The sequence below is a fragment of the Simochromis diagramma genome, unplaced genomic scaffold (genome assembly GCF_900408965.1).
Source record: "Simochromis diagramma unplaced genomic scaffold, fSimDia1.1 OVJJ01000387.1, whole genome shotgun sequence".
NCBI classification, from domain to species: Eukaryota; Metazoa; Chordata; class Actinopteri; order Cichliformes; family Cichlidae; genus Simochromis; species Simochromis diagramma.
The window spans coordinates 5,836,631-5,856,435 of NW_024387152.1; the positions used below are offsets into that span (position 1 = coordinate 5,836,631).

Here is a 19,805-nt window from a genome sequence, read left to right on the forward strand (position 1 = left end):
CAAAACCTTTCCTATAGCCAAACCATTGTTTTTATTTGTGTTCTGTAAAGTCTCTTTATAGTCACAATGGAGATAATAACACTAGCGCCCAGAGTATAAACACCCAAAAATACAAGTATTTAAAGGAAAATGCAATACATTTGCAAGGAGAGCAAATAATTTGTGAACATTTATTTTCTCTAACCTTCATCTGTTCTGTACTGTGCTCTACTGTATAAACTGTTTCTGTGTGAGTACATTACAGTATCACAGAGACAGCTTTTGCTATGTTTTTTTTTTAAAACCTATAAAACTGTATGTGTTATGAACATTCATAAAGAAACGTTAATCATACAATGTCCTCATTTCTCTGTTAAAGTAAAACACAAAGAGCCAAAAGAACCTGATAGTGTGGTTTATTATAGGAGATGGCATTGCTTTCTATATTGGTAGAAAATTGCAGTGTGACTTGAACATGACATCATGTCATCTGATAATTTAGGCTCATCATCTGCGGCATCTTCGTGCACTCTTTGTTGTGGTGTAATAGATGTCATATTCACAAGCTGTGGAACATGAAGATATTGAGATTGTTACCACAAACTTGTTCTCACCATTATTTTAAGTGGCAGCGCGTGCCACAACACAGCGTGTGCCGATAGGAACCCTATCAGCGTCTTTGCACCTCCCACAAACACAAACAACACCCTTCTGTGGCCCCCCAAAGCTGAGATCCGCAGACACCTCTGATGGGTGGGAACTGAGCTGATTGCATAATGCGCCTCAACATCTGACCAATAACTGTTGACACTTACTGACCCTCTGCCTATTTGCTGTTTGGAAGTTCGTCCTCAGTGCAGGTCAACAGGTGAGTTTTCTCCATTATTAACCCTGCTCTGATCAATTATAGTCATTGTTTTTATTTTATTTTTGTTGTAATTGTAGATGTTTGATTTAAATATTCTTAACTGAGATAAAAACATCTGGTGTGGATACTCCATCATTAATTAATAAAGGAGGATGTATTCATTTTTTGTTGGTTAGCTGCCTTCTTCTTCTTGTTGCTTTGTGCGTCAGTATTTAAATGTATTTAAAGTAATTAACCAAACAATCATAAGGTGAAAAGATAATTTGACCTACTTTTGTGGTTTAAATGGAAGTAGCAGTTAAAGATAACATCAGACTTCAAGAGAAAACCCAGACTTCACAACAACTGCTTCCCACACTATTTCTGCTGACTACAAAAATAATGTGGGAAATCATAGAACCTGTTCCGGTAGCCAACTAAACCACACATACAGGTGCTCACCAGCAAATTACAATATACATCAGTACATTTGTGTGGTAGAGTGTGCTTTAGTGAGTATTTTTCCTGAGTCTGAAAAACTTTTCGGACTCAGGAAATAATGGCCATTAACCAAAAAGAAACGTCTGTTTTATCGGATTATTTGAAAGCTTCCATGGTAATCAGACTCAGCTGATGATGCAAGTAAGTAGCTCTTACGTGCCTGCAGAGTTAAGATAAGCGGCTGCTCCATGCCGCACCCAGGAGGAGGCACCTACTGCTTTCTAAGCTGAGCCATTACCAGTCAAGTTGCCATTACCAGTTAACATCATTTTGCATTTTTGCATTTTTTGCATTTTTGCATGTTAAGCTAAGGCATGAGCTTTAGATCTTTTGTGAAGGGAGTTAGGGAATTACCATATAGTGTATTTGACTAAAACAGGCTATTTTTACCTAAAGTAATTAAATAAATAAATCTGGGTTGTATCACCGAGACTCTATGCTATGTAATTTATAATCTTCACCCACGTAAGGCAAAATCTTCTGTCCCATCTTCTGTCTTAACCCAGAGTAAGAACAGCTTCAGTATCATGGCTGCCTTCCTCCATCACTGCCCCTTCCTCAAGTTGGCTCCAAAGCCGGCTTTAAGGAGAACCGGAGCCGCCTTGCTGTCTCTTGCGAATCACTGCCCCCTCATCGCTCGTCAGATCACCGTGAGCGGCCCGGGCTCTCTGGAAGCCAAGCTGAACGTCTCGGCCCCCAAACCCCAGGATCAACAGCTTCCCACAGCTGAACAAAGGAGGCTCTTTGCTCAAACTGCTACTCAGGTGGCTGTGTCCGTATCAAAGGGATGCCCTTTTGTCAGCTCCCAGATTGGAATGGTCCGAGCCAGCCCTGAAGTACAGGAGGATGTTCAAGAAAGTGGTAGGAATTAAGTACCTGCAGCGATGCTGCCATCAGAGTAGCAGAATTTGAGCTTTAATAGAAGAAAATCTGACGAATTACAAAAATAGGGGACAAAATATTTATAAATTTGACACAATCACACTCCTCTCTGACAGGTTTGATGGCTTCTCTGAAAGGTGTAAAGGATTCTGCGTGCCCAACTTCAGCTCAACCCAACAGTGTTACCCACCTCCTCAAAGACAACATGGGTATGTTATACAAATAAAAGGGCTTTACCCCTCCAGGCATTTCATTGTAATATTCTGTGGTAAATATTCAGCAATAAAAAGCTGTCTATTGGATGCTGTAGAGTAACTGAAGCCCAGTCAAAACTATTCTTTCCACAGCTGGCCCCAGCTATGACTATGATCAGTTCTTCATGGAGAAGATTGCTGTGAAAAAGAAGGACCACACATACAGAGTCTTCAAGACAGTGAACAGGAGTGCTGAGGTCTTCCCGTTTGCTGAGGATTACTCCATTTCTGGGCGGGAAGGCTCCCAGGTGTCCGTCTGGTGCAGCAACGACTATCTAGGAATGAGTCGCCACCCACGGGTCCTCAGCGCCATCAGGTAACAGGACCCAGCAAATATCATATAACTTTTCACCGGCTCAAAATTTTAATCTATGCACTACTTGGTTTTGGACCACATATTTGCAGATACTGTTTGGATTTGAGTAATTAATTATCCTTATGGCGATACAAAGCTGTAGACTGGCTTGGGTAATCTTATGTTTAAATTGCATCATTCTTGCAAGAAGTGAAACCAAATAAACTCAAAGGACTCGAGAATTTGACGGAAAAACATAAGCATACTGGGCACAGTGTAGAAGATATGCGATTCACTTCAGTTTAATGCAGTTTTATTTATCTATTTTAAGGTATGGTTATAGAGAGAAAACCCCAACAATCAGAAGGCTCCCTTTGAGCAAGCATTTGGCAACAGTGGGAAAGAAAAACTCCCTTTTAACAGGAAGAAACTGCCAGCAGAATCAGACTCCGAGATTTCCATTTGCAATGACTGGTAAATGGTGAGGGGCAGAAGACAGGCTGTAGAAGAGAGACAGAGATTAATAATAACTAAAGACTGAATGCAAAGTGGTGTGTAAACACACAGAGAGTGGAAAGAGGTGAGTGAAGAAGAAACACTCAGGGTCACCTGATCCACCCCGGACCATAAACTTTATCAAAAAGGAACATTTCCAACCCTACTCTTAAAAACAGAGAGTGTGTCTGTCTCGCAAGTCGAAACAGGGAGCTGGTTTCATTGTTTTGTATCTGGGCTTGATGTTGTACCTTTTTGTTGTGGATGTCCACAGAGATGCTCTGGACAAGCATGGTGCAGGAGCTGGTGGGACGAGGAACATTTCAGGCACCAGCAACTTCCATGTGTCTCTGGAGAAGGAGCTTGCCGAGCTACACCAGAAAGATGCAGCGTTGGTCTTCTCCTCCTGCTTTGTGGCAAATGACTCCACCCTCTTCACTCTGGCTAAGATGCTGCCAGGTAAATAATTACCTGAACATTAAAATCAATGTTAACTATTTATTTAGCAGTTAGCAGTTGTTTTTTATTTGTTTAATGATCTATTCACTGTTTTTTTACAGGGTGCGAGATCTACTCCGATGCTGGGAACCACGCATCCATGATTCAGGGCATCAGGAACAGCGGAGCCAAGCGTTTCATCTTCCGCCACAATGACAGTCGACACCTGGAGGAACTGCTCCAACGCTCAGACCCTACGACACCAAAAATAGTGGCGTTTGAGACCGTGCACTCAATGGACGGTGAGAACCACGAAGTCAAACGTTTGAAAAAGCACTTTTGGAAACAAGACTCTTATTTTTCCATTATCTCTTTCTCTCAAGCTGCTTCAGGGGGTCATCAGCTGGAATTATAATACCTTGAAGGAGTTCCCTTCTAAGCAGATGTTGGATGCACCTCCTTTAAAAAAGTTCAACAATTATCACCAGTATAAGTTTAGAAATGATATTTGATAAAGAGTAAACCAGAGGAGGAGTATTGTATTGTTCTCAGCTCAGTTTTTTCAGCATATTACACCAGTGACAGCTCCATAAAGCACGAGCTGATCATACTTTTAAAAGCAAAAACTGATATTAATCGTGTTTTTTAAATTCTTTTATGTGTTCTTTTATGATTTAAATATTTGTTTCCAAAATCTGTGAGAATAACTCACCACATACTTCTTAATCACACATTTTGGATGCGGTGGTTGACAAATTAAAGGAAAAACACCCATCTTTTGACCCTCTACAGTTGAGGGATCTGGTGTCTCTTTTTCGTAAAGTTGCTGTGAGTGATTAATTATTCTTTGCTTAAACATTTTTCTCCAAAAGGGAGTGACCTCTTTATCAATGAAAACTCCCCCGTCTACAGTGCACTAGTCACTGAATGGTTTTATGACTCCGAAGATTACATAAGTCATAAACCATGGCCTTGAGATTCACCAGTTTTCAATCAAATTTAGCATCATTTGGGCTGACATGTTCTCCACCTCCATCATGAAAACACCAGATCAAGGATCAGCTATTGGAAAAGTTGTGCTTTTTCCTTCAGTATGTCACCTGTTTTAGATCTTAAATACTTGCTACTCTTATACCCTGTTGTTCACCTAAACACCGTTCTAATTTTTCAGGTGCCATATGTCCTCTGGAAGAGCTGTGCGATGTAGCCCATCGTTACGGAGCGCTGACATTTGTTGATGAGGTTCATGCCGTGGGCCTGTACGGAGCCCACGGAGCTGGAGTGGGCGAGAGAGACAACATTATGCACAAGATTGACGTTGTTTCTGGAACCTTAGGTGAGTTATCCACTTCTCTCACACCAGCAGTTTTGTCCTTTCATCTTGAGCATAAGCTCGGGGGCGATCGTGGCTCAAGAGTTGGGTGTTCGTCTTGTAATCGGGAGGTTGCCGGTTCGAGCCCCGGCTCAGACAGTCTTGGTCGTTGTGTCCTTGGGCGAGACACTTCACCTACTGCCTACTGGTGATGGCCAGAGCGGCTGATGGTGCGATATGGCAGCCTCGCCTCTGTCAGTCCGCCCCAGGGCAGCTGTGGCTACAACTATAGCTTGCCTTCACCAGTGTATGAATGTGAGAGTGAATGAATAGTGGTATTGTAAAGCGCTTTGAGGGGTCCCGAAAAGCACTATATAAATGCAATCCATTATTATTAAGCGGGACAAGGTAAACAGCTTCAAACTCTCACAGGCTCTGCTACTGGCCCAACTCCCATTTACAGCCTCTGCTGCAGTAACTGTCACTGTCGCATTGCCAACAACGGAGCAATAACTTTTAACAGGCATGATACTGCGCCCCCGTTGGTTCAATAAGGTCAAGAGAGAAGTGAGCTCTCATCACAGGAAGCAGAGGTTTTATCAGCTGAGCGTCAGTTCTACTCCCTCTCTGGCTGTTCTGATAAAACTGTCCACAGGCAGACTGCGTGGTGTGAAACTTGATGCAAGGCTTTTGGTAGAAATCCTTGTGAATTAATCCTGGATTACAACATCAGACTTTTTCAAAGTCTGGTTACAACAGTTCACATGACAGTAAATGAAAAAAATTATGATGAAACTTAACTAAGAAACTGATACAAATTGACTTGGGAGTGTTTTAGCTGGTGTATCAGAAATATTAAAATTCATTTGATTCAGACTTAATACATTTTGTGTAAATTTTTTATGCATTCTGCTTTTTTCAATGTTTATATATTGATGTCACAATAATCATATTTTTACAATAAAAATGTAAATAACTTAAAAAAAAAATTTACACCTGTGAAATGTATTAATGTAGAAATAATAAAGTTATACAAAATGGCAATGTAAGAAAAAAAAAGTATGTCATTTTTATTTACACTTAATAAATGCTCTCCTCACCACTTTACATACAATCTGTCATTTGTTACTATTTCAGGTAAAGCCTTTGGCTGTGTGGGAGGCTACATCGCCAGCAGCGCTGCCCTGGTGGACACAGTGCGCTCCTACGCAGCCGGCTTCATCTTCACAACGGCCCTTCCCCCGATGGTCCTGGCCGGAGCGCTGGAGTCTGTGCGGGTCTTGAAGAGTGAAGAGGGGCAGGCGCTCCGCAGAGCCCACCAGAGGAATGTCAAACACATGAGGCAGCTGCTCATGGATAAAGGCCTACCGGTGGTCAACTGCCCCAGCCACATCATCCCCATTCGGGTAAAAAGATTTAGCACAGCTAAATGGACACTGGATTACAGCCACCGCTATTTCAGTATCACTTGTTAGTTAAACCTGATTTTCCTTATTATATATATTATAATACTTATTCATTTTATAAACCTAGAAAGTACAACGTAGGTCAGATGAAGTCGGGAGGGTAACACAGACTTAGTTATAGTCTTTAATCGTGATTAAATTGCACAAATAAGTAAACAATTAAGTAAACTGAGTCTTAAAATTGTATAATAGGCTTGAACAACTGCATACCAGTTTATTTAATTAGTTTAGAATTTTTTATTATTTTTAACAGATTGAAATTTTGAGTAGAACTAACCAATTAAGCAGCCCATAATTATCCCAGAGATCTAATCTAGACTCCACAGGCTGAGTAAAATGATTCATCCATGTATGCACTACCTAACTGTGCAGAATAAAAGTTTCTCCTAAATGACACGTGCCATCTTTTATGATTTATTTTCCAGGTGGGCAACGCTGAGCTGAACACCAAGGTGTGTGACATCCTTCTGGAGAGGCACAACATCTACGTACAGGCCATCAACTACCCCACAGTGCCTCGTGGTGAGGAGCTGCTGAGACTGGCTCCATCTCCTCATCACAACCCCAAAATGATGGAGTACTTTGTGGGTGAGTGTGAGGCCACTTGCTGTAATTAGGTCAGAGGTGTTCTGCTAAATATATGGCAAAATATGGGGATAATGGCCAGTGCAAATGCTTTCCCACAAGACATTGTGGCTCTCTTGACATTGACCTGCTCCCCTAAATGACCGTGCTCTGTGGGGAGCTTAAAAAATGACACGTGCTAGAATAATCAGACCAGAACTTTTAAACATTTTAAATGAAAATAAATATCAACATTTAACTGTTTATTCTTACAAACACTTTTATCATTCACAGGGAAACTGGTGGATGTTTGGCAGGAAGCAGGTCTTCTGCTCAATGGCCCGGCGACCGCTTCCTGCACCTTCTGTGACCGCCCACTGCACTTTGACCTCATGAGTGAGTGGGAGAAGTCCTACTTTGGCAATATGGAACCACGATACATTACTGTGTATGCATAATACCACAGTGAATGTTTCATCTCAGCTACATGAGCAGTATATGCATAAATCTAATGCTATATACATCATACAATGCAAAAAGTCCAAGAGTAGAGGCACAGTGAAAACTACTTGTGTTTTGACATTATGTTTAATTATTCTCCAATGGCAGCAGTGTGAACTAAATTTCAGTATTTATAATCACATGTACTTCTGCGTGCTAAATTGTGTTTGCCACCATGGATATGATTAAAGATTTGTCTTCATTTGAAAAGCATAAAACCTGCACACTTGGCACTTTCTTATATCACTTATCTAGGTGTGACAGCATTGAATGCTGAATGATTTTGCTTACACATTATGATAGCATAGTTATTGTTTTTTGTGATGTTTTATGTCATAAGTGTTTGTGGTGTTAAATATTAATTCACTTATTCCTCTTATAATAAATATTTTGCTTTGATGTAATCATAAAGACACTGATGTTAATCCTGTAAGTTTAAACTGAACTTTGAGGGAATAATATGAACAGTAGCAATGTGTGCTCTGGAAGCACCAAACATCCCATGAAATTTAGGAAGCTGAGCATAACAAAATGATTGGGATTAGGTTTTTCTTTTCTTTGTTTCTAATTTTGAGGTAGGACATTGACCTGATTGGAGCTTTTGCGGCTCCACTGGAGATTCTGTGTCCAGTTCACAGTCAACACTAGTTCACGTTGCAAGGATTGGCCACTTCTCGTTTGACTTTTGCCCTCAGTCTGCGGAGCTCTGTGTTCTCACTGTCCAAAAGGAGGCCACATTCAATCAAGGTCCAAGCCTTACTGAGATGTTGCTCCCCATAATGCTGCAGCGCCCCCCGCAGGAAGCACTCAGCCAGAGGCAGTTTTCCTAGCCCAGCCTCCACACACTTGATGGCCTGTTCTCTGTTGAGCTCCAGGGCCCGGATGAAGTCCTCCAGAGCTGGCCCTTCTTTGGAGCAGAGCACCAGGCTGCGACCTCGCAAGCACAAATCCTCCACCCGGACTTGAGGGTGGTCTGAACAGCTGTAGTCAGGTCCATCGTGTTTCTGTATAACTCTGTCCAGATCAGATATAGCCCGCTCATGTAAGCCCAGCTGTGCCAGGCACACAGCCCGCTGGTGTAGATACTCCATTCTCTGACTGCCCCCTGATTGTACTGCCACAGTCAGGAGGGTGAGCGCCTGCTTCCACTGACCACATGATGACACACTGTTGGCCTCCTGAGCTGCTTCCTGTCCCAGTGTACATGTAGTTTAGAGTAGATATGTATCAGATTCACATTATTGACTTTGCCATCTAATTTAGGCATCTAAGATAGTCATTGTGAGATGGTGGACCCGCCACATGTTTGTACTGTATTTTACCATAAATGAAAATACATACATAGAATATATACATACAACTATAACACCCATTGGTTCAATAGAGAGAAATGATATGGGGTTTTTGTAATATCATGGAAATATTCTGACATAAACGTTATTTTTTTGATGAAAAATAACGCTGACAAAGCCAGAACAAACAACTTTGGCAGATCTGCTCATCTGGTACTAAATCTGGGTTTCCTGTACACTTACCTGTGCCATGCATTTCCGCTGATTAAATGGGATGAGAGCCAGCAAGAAGTCAAAATAGGATGAATCCTTCTCAGCCAGTTTGCTGAGCCTGCGAGCTGCGCTGCAGTACTTCTTCTGCCAGGCATCCACCACACCCACCCGAGCCTGGGCCACTGCATCTCTTGGCTCCTGGCCAAATACCTGGCACAGATGCGCGCCTGCTGATTTGACCTCACCTGGAGCAGATGGACCATAACAGAAGTATGGATTACTGAAAACAGGGGATGACAGGTGCAATAGTGCTTTTTGTCAAATTGGAAACGTCACACAGCCTAAGCCATAAGCTGCTAGGCAGATGATTTCCAATCCTAGCAAGGATCCGGCTCAGAAAATTTCCCCCACAATCTCACCTTTTGCCAAAAGGATGTCCACATAGAGCAGATGCCATCTGGGGTTTCTACAGTCAGCCCTCATCAAAGCTCCACCAATTATGAAAGCCTCTCTAAGCTGCTCTTCATGGCAGGGAACACCATGAGTGGCCACAATATCTGACAGATTGGTACGACAGAACTGATGCAGCCAATCACAGACCAGCTTCTGTGCCCTGTCCTTGAGTGAAAGAATGTCTTTGGTCACTATGTCAGCATTTATCTGAAGTGCTGCCAGGATATCATGAGTACATTCCTAGAGGGAGAACAGAGTTCAAATGTTATACTTTATTTCAACATGCAGTCCAACATGCAAATCATACTTTTCATAATTTTTCTAGACCATGTTAATAAGTTTTAGCATAAGACTGGTATATTTATAAAGATCCCAATTCTGTGGCACCCCTTTTTCAAACAGATTTCACCAGAAAGCCACAAGGTGTCGCTTTATGTTTAGGGGAAAACTCAAATTAGGTTAAAGGGTCAATGATACGAAGAGAGAAAGTAGCCTTGGAAACCTTGGCATTAATTTTTATTCTTAATTCAACATTAGGGTCCCTGTGGGGCATTTCACCAAAAGTGCTTTTATTATTACAATATTATAAAACTGTAGCAATTTCTCTAAACACAGACTGATAAATTAACACTTTAATATCAAGGAGGCAAGGTGTAAGAGCAATATGATATACGCTCTCCAGGTTACACCAAAAGGGCTATAAACTAGCTACCACTGTTACATTTAGTCAGGTCCTGGGTTCATTTTCTGCAATTACTGAAAATAAATACTGAAAATGTCTTTTAAGAGACATTTCTCAGGTCCACCAGAAGAAAAAAAACATATGTGGTGAGGCTTTATCCCATTATATAATTGTACAGGGAGTGCAGAATTATTAGGCAAATGAGTATTTTGTCCACATCATCCTCTTCATGCATGTTGTCTTACTCCAAGCTGTATAGGCTCGAAAGCCTACTACCAATTAAGCATATTAGGTGATGTGCAACTCTGTAATGAGAAGGGGTGTGGTCTAATGACATCAACACCCTATATCAGGTGTGCATAATTATTAGGCAACTTCCTTTCCTTTGACAAAATGGGTCAAAAGAAGGACTTGACAGGCTCAGAAAAGTCAAAAATAGTGAGATATCTTGCAGAGGGATGCAGCAGTCTCAAAATTGCAAAGCTTCTGAAGCGTGATCATCGAACAATCAAGCGTTTCATTCAAAATAGTCAACAGGGTCGCAAGAAGCGTGTGGAAAAACCAAGGCGCAAAATAACTGCCCATGAACTGAGAAAAGTCAAGCGTGCAGCTGCCAAGATGCCACTTGCCACCAGTTTGGCCATATTTCAGAGCTGCAACATCACTGGAGTGCCCAAAAGCACAAGGTGTGCAATACTCAGAGACATGGCCAAGGTAAGAAAGGCTGAAAGACGACCACCACTGAACAAGACACACAAGCTGAAACGTCAAGACTGGGCCAAGAAATATCTCAAGACTGGTTTTTCTAAGGTTTTATGGACTGATGAAATGAGAGTGAGTCTTGATGGGCCAGATGGATGGGCCCGTGGCTGGATTGGTAAAGGGCAGAGAGCTCCAGTCCGACTCAGACGCCAGCAAGGTGGAGGTGGAGTACTGGTTTGGGCTGGTATCATCAAAGATGAGCTTGTGGGGCCTTTTCGGGTTGAGGATGGAGTCAAGCTCAACTCCCAGTCCTACTGCCAGTTCCTGGAAGACACCTTCTTCAAGCAGTGGTACAGGAAGAAGTCTGCATCCTTCAAGAAAAACATGATTTTCATGCAGGACAATGCTCCATCACACGCGTCCAAGTACTCCACAGCGTGGCTGGCAAGAAAGGGTATAAAAGAAGAAAAACTAATGACATGGCCACCTTGTTCACCTGATCTGAACCCCATTGAGAACCTGTGGTCCATCATCAAATGTGAAATTTACAAGGAGGGAAAACAGTACACCTCTCTGAACAGTGTCTGGGAGGCTGTGGTTGCTGCTGCACGCAATGTTGATGGTGAACAGATCAAAACACTGACAGAATCCATGGATGGCAGGCTTTTGAGTGTCCTTGCAAAGAAAGGTGGCTATATTGGTCGCTGATTTGTTTTTGTTTTGTTTTTGAATGTCAGAAATGTATATTTGTGAATGTGGAGATGTTATATTGGTGTCACTGGTAAAAATAAATAATTGAAATGGGTATATATTTGTTTTTTGTTAAGTTGCCTAATAATTATGCACAGTAATAGTCACCTGCACACACAGATATCCCCCTAAAATAGCTAAAACTAAAAACAAACTAAAAACTACTTCCAAAAACATTCAGCTTTGATATTAATGAGTTTTTTGGGTTCATTGAGAACATGGTTGTTGTTCAATAATAAAATTATTCCTCAAAAATACAACTTGCCTAATAATTCTGCACTCCCTGTATGTTTTAAAGCTATGATTGTTGTTTAAATTATTCGAATGCTTAAATTCCTGTTATCAGGAAAGCCCAGAGGAGAACATTTTATTTAATAATTGTACAATAATTTAGTTTGACTTAATAGTAAGGAATCTCAGGTTGTTTTACGCTACAGCTGTTTCACAAGCAACATATCAGTCAAGCACTTAGCTGTAACCACCTGAACAAAAAGGGCAATAGTATCGAGTTTCAATGATAGATAAGACTAGAGGAAAAAAAAAACCTTTTGTTGATTCAGCATGAGATATGTGAAACCTCTTCCACAGAGGGCATGCACGTGTTTCGGATGCTCCTTCAGAATGGCACTGAAGTCAAATATGGCTGTTTTTCGTTGACCCAGCAAAGCGTAGCACCTCGCTCTTTCTAGTAGTGATTCAGCTGCCTCGCCACCTGAGAAAAACAATGAATTGACTGTTTTTATATGTATGTGTAATCTCATTTTAGTGTCAGTTTCAATATTTGTATAAAATAAATCATAGATTCAAATACACACAGTAGAAGTGCTTTATATAGGCTGGTTTCAGGTCTTATGTTTAACCACAAAAGATGTGTGGTTAAATAATGCATAGCTAATCTACCTACGGACGAGGACACAATGCTCAATTCATTCATTTCTCCCAATGACATTTAAAATTTCAGTTAAAATTATTTCTATTTGGACACAATAACAGAATCATTTCAGAAAGAAACAAGAATTACCACAGTCAATATAATTAGCCCCCTTAAAAACTCAAAGCCCAAACCACTGATGTGATATAATGTAGTTTAACATTGTAATGCTCAAGGCTTGTAAAAATGGCAAACAGTATAAAAACTTCAGCAAGGCTTTGAGCTGTCACTTGAAAAACCATCATGCCAAAAACACAAAAATCAGTTTAGCTTGAGAAAAAAAAATCTTGATGCTCATAAAGCAGGAGATGGAGTGGACTGGAGTGATAAGCATCATTAAGAAATTCTAAGAGAGCCACACAATACAGAACAAGCCTGGTAGAGGTAGGAAGCAAACGATTTCAATGACTCTGGAAAGAAAACTACTGAGAGAGATATGTAAAGACACTCGTGAATGACTTAGCCAAGTTGGGAAATGTAGTCTCAAAAAAGACAGTCACTGCAGCCCTGCACAGGAATAGACTGCAAGAAAAACTCCACCACTGCACAAGAGACACTTTCAAATAAGACTGTAGTATACTAAAGACACCCTGCAGAAAGAATATGCTGCCTGTAAACTAGAGCTCTTTGGCCAAAGAGACGCTGCTGTATAACCCAACGAACACTGTACCCACAGAAAAACACAGCGGTGGGAGTAATATGCTGTGGGGATGCTTCAGTGCGGCTTGAAATAGGAATCTCGTCACAGTGGAAGGAATCACAAACTAAGATGGATTTGTGAAGATTTTAAAAGAACACCTCAACCAATCAGCAGCAAAACTGGGTCTGGGTCATCACTTTGTCTGACATGATAACGGCCCAAAATATATGGGACTCCAGGTGAAGAACTAATTCCAGGAGACCGAAGTGAATGTTATTGACTGGCTTGTAAAAAGCCCTGATTTGAGACTTGTTGAAAACTATAATAAACGACTACACACTACACAAAAATGATGCCCAACTAACTGTTAGCATCATGGAGGCTAATAATTTGACTCTGGCAGTTATTGTGAATAATTTCGTTTCTATGTCCAAAGTAAAATCTACGGAGCCCCGCAAGGGACATGGGAGAAAAAAAAACATTAAGACAGACTTTTGCGAGATCTCGCAAAGGTTTTGCGAGATCCCGAGTTTGTTTTGCGAGATCTCGCAAAAGTTAATCGTAATTTTTTTTCTCCCATGTCCCTTGCGGGGCTCCGTAAAAATCAACTAATCATCCAAAATAAAAATAGGATGTTTGGAAAAGCTGTGTCAAAAAGTTGTCTCTCTGTTTAACGGCATCTGGAAATACTTTTTAAAAAATGAAATTTTCATAGTGGGCGTAATTATTCTATCCTCATCTGTAATTTGTGTTATGTTCTGCAAGACATTTTAAAGTGAAATCTAAAAAAAAGCTTGGGTTTTGTGCTGAATTCCACAAATCATTACTCCAGTCTGCATGCAACAACCAACAATGTTAATACTATCAATAGTTAGCAACAGATCAGTACCAAATATCAATAACTCATCAAACAGATTCTATTCACCAGAGGCCATAATAGCAATGGAGAGATATGCCACAGCCTCTCTGACAGCGCTCTCCTCGCTTGCTCGGTCCAAAATGCGTTTTGCAGCTGAGTGGGAGTGTCCCTGCAGCAGTGCTCTGTCTTTCTGTTGTGCCACTGCCAACAGGGGGCGCAAGCAGCTGGTATCACCACACAAGATGAGCTTTTTCAGCAGCTACAGGAAAAATTGACAGACATGAAGAGTAAATCAGGACTATTCCGTGGTTAAAATCATTGTTAACATTTTTTTAAACTCAAAGCTACACTTTTCAAAACAAAACTGTAGCTACCGCACACTGAAATCAGACATTTGGATGCTTATCAGGAAATTTTATAAGTGAATTGATCGCTGAAGATTTTTTCACATTTAGCTCCTTATATCATTACTTTAAAGGTGCATCCAGAAATTATTCAAAGAAGAACAAAGGTGTTTCCCCAAAACTACTAATAATGAACTACACTCTGCTTTCACTCAGCTTCCTGCTTTATTTATATATGTTTTACAAAATAAGCAAGTGTGAAATTAGGTTTCCTAAACAGGAAACAAAAAATCCTGAATCCATTTAAACATGAAAAATTGGTACCTCAAACTTATATACCTGATTGGTGTCATAAAGAAAGCCTCTGTGCAGCTGCAGCAAAGCAAGGCGAGCCAAGATAGGTGCCCGAGGATTGGTGGGCCCGATGGACAGCAGCAATCGGTAAGCCTCCTCCACCCGACCAAGCTGGTACAAGGCATCTGCTGCCAAGATCTGAGGCCCATCGGCACTGGGCTGGAGCTCCATCAGCAACAGAGCAAGGGAATGGACACCAGCAGGAGTCCTAATGTACAAAGCAGAAAAAAAACACAACGGGACAACAATCACACTGAGAAAACACACAACAAAGACCATACCATGCAATAAAGTAGACTTTTCTTGCTGTGACATGCCAAAATATTTTCTCTGAGAAAGCATTGCTCAGTAAACCATATCTAAAACAAACATACCTTGATCTGTGGTTGTCCCTCTTTGATAGGGTCTGCATATGTTCCTCCTTTTGGTGCTGTTGGGAGTCTTCACCAGAACTGGACTTGGGTTTGTGATCTCTAGACCCTTCAAGCATGAATCGTCCCTGCTCCAGCAGAACAGTAAACAGCAGCCCACGGTAGTTCCAGGGTACCAAGCAGCGCACAGCAAATGCTGTTTCCTGAGGATGCAGCCTGCTGGCTGTCACATAGTCTAAAGCAGTCAGGTAGTTTAAGCCACCCATCATTCGCAGGAGGCCCCTGCCACAAAGTGCTCGCACACAGCTGGATGGGTGGGGGGCATTGTGTTCAATCACAGCCTGAAAGTCTTCTAATGCACCCTTCTGGTCATCAGAGAGCAATCGTGCATATCCACGAAGGACGTGGACCGTGTTTTGATAGCTCTGCTGACCTTGTGCGGCAGCTAGCTGGCTGCAGATAGAGAAGGCCTCTTTGTGCTCTCCTCTGAGGAGAAGACAATCAGCCAGTCGGACCCGCAACTCTCTGTCTCCCCCACCAGGTTCTAAATGGCACAGGGTCCGTAACTGAGTGATAACAGGGTCCAGAAGTTCAACTCCTTCAGTAGATCGCAGATCTGCCCGGACAAGGACCTGATCTCTGTAATCAGACAGGCCTCTCTCCGCCTGCTGACGGAGATGGTTGCAAGCTGCCACCCCAGTTCCCTGATCTTTGAACAGCTTTTGGAAGTAAATTCGGGCAGTGGCTGGGTGAGTCTCAAATGCTTTCCCCAAATCTGTGCACTCCTCTGCAATCTTTCCACCTGCTGAAAAGCAAGCAGCTGCTCGGCTTGTCAAGAGTCTGGCTGTCCTCTCAGGAGTTTCTTGGAGCAATTTTTCTATAGTACTCTCTGGTATTTTCTGGCCATGAGCATACTGCAAGAGGGAAGAGTATGCCTCTGCACTGTCCATAAACCTGCCCATCAAAAACAAATATGCTGCATTGAGTTCCTGTACTTCTTTGTTACTAGGTGAAATAGACAGCAAAAACTCAATAACAGTAGCAGAAGTTTCTTCTTCAAGCTTGTCATTGTCCTTTGTTCCCACTCTCCACTTGCTGTCAACTACCAGAGTGGGATGTATGAGCATGATTTGTTCTGCAAAGGCCTTCACTATTTTGGGTAAGTGTCCCGCTTGTCTGCTCTTCACCAGTGTGACAGTTTCAGACTTGCTATTCCGGTAAGCTTTGAGGTAAATCTTTAGTCCCTTTAACCTGTGAGATTCTGATAACAAGCAGGCGAGGGCTCGAGTTATCTCTAACAAAACATGAGTTGAACCCTCTGGAGGAAGGTTCCGCTTCCCTTCAAGCATAGCAGTGCAACGAGCAAGAATCTCCTCACAGGCATGCGTGTCACTCTGAAGAAGAGACTCCATTTTGTAAATGGTGGCTAACAGATTGTTGGGACTGAGTGTGGAGAGGAAAACAGCAGCAAGACCTTTATTAAGACCCTCTGCAGGCTGATTCTTCACATGACTGTCAAGCCAGCCCTCTAGAGTAGCGATCACCAAATCCAGACCGGACCTATCCAGTTTTCTCATGTGGGACACCGCAGAGGTGGCGTGAGTCCTGAAGGCAGACATGTACAAGGAGGTGGCTCTCTCCAGCTCACCACTCCGAAGGAACTTGTCTCCTTCCTTACATAGCTCTGAAATATTGACTCCAGGTCGAACCAAAGCAGTCATGATTGCTCAAATGGCTGGATTATTCATGGCTGTTGAAAGCAATTACAACATTGTAGTCTAATGGTTAACGGAGGAAATGAGGATAAAATATATCTGTCACATGTTGAAATGTAAAAAAAGAAAAAGAAGAAGAAGTAATAAAAACAAGCATAAACAAGCACCTTTACTCTTCAACATAGAGTTCATAATTCCATCTATTTCGACAAGATCCCCAACACCATTATTTGAAATACAGCACCAAACCACGACAGAGCCTCCATCATGCTTTACAGAATGCTGTAGAGACTCATTGTTGTACTCTCTAGACCTCTTCTGCACATACTGACAAAGATTTGAACCAAAAGATATGAAATTTGGATTGATCTTCTGATCTTCAGTCCAGTTCTTGTGTAATTTGCAATATCTCAGCCTTTTCTCCTAGTTTCCCTCGACAGCCTCCCATACACAAAAGCCATTTCTGATCAAGCTTTGATGAATAATATCATATGAACTGAAAAGCCAGATCCATCTCTCAGTTCCTGTGACAAATCTATGGTGGATTTTCCCCCCCTGTTTCTTAATTCTTTTCTTCTTTCTTAAGATACTGTTCATCTCCTGTAATTCTTTTTAGACCTGCCACTTCTTCTTTTCTCCTACTACTAGTGCGGACTCCTGAGTTTTTTTATTCAGGATATTTCACATAAATACAGATTATTCAGGATTTTAGGTAAGATATTGTTATACTGAGTTATACTGATTACTCAGTATGGAACATTTATGACATTTTCAACTAATAGATCTTTGAGAATCACAATTGTTGGTGCAAAAATACAATTGTTTTATTTTTGGTATTTTTAAAAATATATTTAACTAAAGAAAAACACATTATGTTTTATGACAGGCTGCTAGTAAAAAAAAAGATAAAATTGCTAATTTTTCTGTTATGTGTAGACACAACACTAGTTCAACTCTTGGGTTAGAAGACTTTTTATGCTTTTTATTGCATTGTTAAGTTGTTCAAAATAACCAAAACAAACAAAAAATTATTTATCTGAAAATTATCATGTACAAAAACTGGAGTGAAAAGGTGTGGAAAAAGTAGCCAACATCCAAAAAGAAAAAACTTTGAAAGACCTTCAGAAAGCCTGGAGAACTATTCCTCAGTAACACTGTAAAAATGAAAAAAGGAAAAAAAGTCTTGTATGAAGGTAAGTATGTTGCTTAAATTTGTTACTTAGATGCCAAATTTAAAGACATAAGGAGTGGCTTGAAACTTTTGCACAGTGTTTTCTATTATTTCTAACTATGTATTTGTATTGTTCTGACTTGATATTAGTTTGGTGAAATTTTACACACACACACACAAAATAAGATTATCATTGACAAAAGAAGAAAGACTTTATCTACTGCAAAGGGAACTGGTAAAATAAAATCGACTTGACTGGATTTGTACCAGTGGCTTTTATTGAGCCATTGTTAACCTACCTGTTACTGCGGCTTTTTTGACAACAACAGTAGGCTGAATCCCTCAAGACTTAAAAATGTCTTTAAAATTCTATTTCACGGGTAGCGTCAACTTATTGTCTTGAATTAGACGTCCCGACAAAAGAAAACTGTCCTCCATGTTTGTAATTCAATAGCTATCCAGGTCAACGCTCACAAAACAGAAGCTGCGGCGGAATTTTTTCAAGCGTGTAACAGGTGGCACTGAGACAGCATAATATATATATATATATATATATATAATAAGAAACCACACATACACAAACCACAAAAACCTTTTTGTCTCGACAAACTCCTCCAGGCTGTGTCGCGTCTCTTCTCAGGACGGGACGGTTTACGTCGCCAGCTGTTGTTTTTGAGAATCCGGGCCCGGTTGCCAATAGAAACCATTAACCCTCGTGCTTACTTGAAAACCACAGAAAACGTAGGAAGCCTGCAGCTTCCTTATTGGCGACACTGCGTAAAATTGTTGATAAAAATCTCCTGCTCCTTCACGCTAACTCGGTGTTAGCGCTTAAAGATATGCTGCTGGGAGCACGAAAAACGGTGCGAAAGGGGGAAAATATGTCATTTGGAAATACCTCCAAAGAGCCGTTCATTTTCCTACAGACATTTTAAGAGATTTAAAAAAAAAAAGCTAAATCCGTCTTTAGTTAGCCTCTAAACTGTGCTGTAGCTGGTGCTCCCGGTGGTTAACTGTCTTTATTCGGTTCATTTATAGCACACGAAATGATTAAAAGAAAAGAAGAAATGACAAATCGAAACGGTGTAGGTTGAAGCTACAGCGTATATAACACCTACCCATGATATAAAAGAAAAAGATCAAGACATAAGGAAAATTAAATTAACTTCATCTTTAACCTCTTATTTAAAAAAAAAATTAAAGCCACCCCATGCCAAAAAGTGATTTTCTGTGTTTATATTGATAAATATAAACTGATAAAAAGGCAGTAGTCAAGAGGATTTACAAAGCCTTTATATATACATAAAATAAAGAAATGACCTGTTTTGCAAAGATCTTTATGACTGCTTTATTGTGCCTACTCTGTGTTCAACATTATCATCTGTCCAAACTTTTTTTTGGACACTTAAAATATCTGCTGTGTTCAACTTCTTGCGGTTTCTACTGCCCACTTGGCCAAGTGTGATGTGAAAATCACATTTCTAACTTCAATAAATCTTTTCACCTGGTTAAATAAGTACAAAACCTATACCTTGTAAAAGAAGTGTTTCTTACTCTGCATAGCTTGTTATATGACGTGATATCATTTGTGAGATATAGGTGACAGTAAAGGCCAACAAGTCATTTAGAGCAGTTTCAGTTCTGGTAATCTTTCATTTATTTATTTATTTATTTATTTATTTATTGAGAAATACTGGAAATCCCTTTTTTGGCAGCACTGGTGTGGTTAAAAACATGGCAAACACATGGTGATGTGCAGCCTGACAGCATATCTACATGACAGCAGAAGAATAA

The 19,805-nt window shown here is 40.8% G+C and overlaps 2 protein-coding genes across 3 annotated transcripts; one reads left to right on the plus strand and one right to left on the minus strand.

Annotated features, from left to right (window-relative positions):
- Nucleotides 1–681: 681 nt before the first annotated feature.
- On the plus strand, nucleotides 682–7,756 carry alas2 (aminolevulinate, delta-, synthase 2). The gene is made up of 10 exons (XM_040047840.1): nucleotides 682–847; nucleotides 1,834–2,188; nucleotides 2,326–2,418; nucleotides 2,557–2,779; nucleotides 3,528–3,712; nucleotides 3,814–3,993; nucleotides 4,863–5,027; nucleotides 6,141–6,409; nucleotides 6,895–7,057; nucleotides 7,328–7,756. The coding sequence occupies exons 2-10, from the start codon at nucleotides 1,855–1,857 to the stop codon at nucleotides 7,489–7,491; spliced, it is 1,776 nt and encodes a 591-aa protein (XP_039903774.1). The 5' UTR covers nucleotides 682–847; nucleotides 1,834–1,854; the 3' UTR covers nucleotides 7,492–7,756.
- Nucleotides 6,987–19,050, minus strand: ttc34 (tetratricopeptide repeat domain 34). Of its 2 annotated transcripts, none has more exons than XM_040047839.1 (8): nucleotides 18,604–19,050; nucleotides 15,129–16,875; nucleotides 14,740–14,962; nucleotides 14,123–14,315; nucleotides 12,172–12,338; nucleotides 9,459–9,732; nucleotides 9,070–9,284; nucleotides 6,987–8,724 (listed from the first exon to the last, which is right to left on the minus strand). In XM_040047839.1, the coding sequence occupies exons 2-8, from the start codon at nucleotides 16,844–16,846 to the stop codon at nucleotides 8,179–8,181; spliced, it is 3,336 nt and encodes a 1,111-aa protein (XP_039903773.1). In that variant the 5' UTR covers nucleotides 16,847–16,875; nucleotides 18,604–19,050; the 3' UTR covers nucleotides 6,987–8,178. The 2 variants fall into 2 exon arrangements, with proteins under 2 accessions (XP_039903773.1, XP_039903772.1); XM_040047838.1 differs by having other exon boundaries at nucleotides 18,589–19,049.
- Nucleotides 19,051–19,805: the final 755 nt, after the last annotated feature.

What these genes read in the sequence shown, in the direction of transcription:
- alas2 (XM_040047840.1), top strand. Translation starts at nt 1,855, where the DNA reads ATGGCTGCCTTCCTCCATCACTGCCCCTTCCTCAAGTTGGCTCCAAAG. An exon ending in CCTCCTCAAAGACAACATGG is followed by an intron (nt 2,419 to 2,556) that starts GTATGTTATACA and finishes TTCTTTCCACAG; the next exon opens with CTGGCCCCAGCTATGACTAT. An exon ending in CGGGTCCTCAGCGCCATCAG is followed by an intron (nt 2,780 to 3,527) that starts GTAACAGGACCC and finishes GGATGTCCACAG; the next exon opens with AGATGCTCTGGACAAGCATG.
- ttc34 (XM_040047839.1), bottom strand. Translation starts at nt 16,846, where the DNA reads ATGACTGCTTTGGTTCGACCTGGAGTCAATATTTCAGAGCTATGTAAG. An exon ending in TTCTTTATGACACCAATCAG is followed by an intron (nt 14,316 to 14,739) that starts GTATATAAGTTT and finishes TTTTTCCTGTAG; the next exon opens with CTGCTGAAAAAGCTCATCTT. An exon ending in CATTGCTATTATGGCCTCTG is followed by an intron (nt 12,339 to 14,122) that starts GTGAATAGAATC and finishes TGTTTTTCTCAG; the next exon opens with GTGGCGAGGCAGCTGAATCA.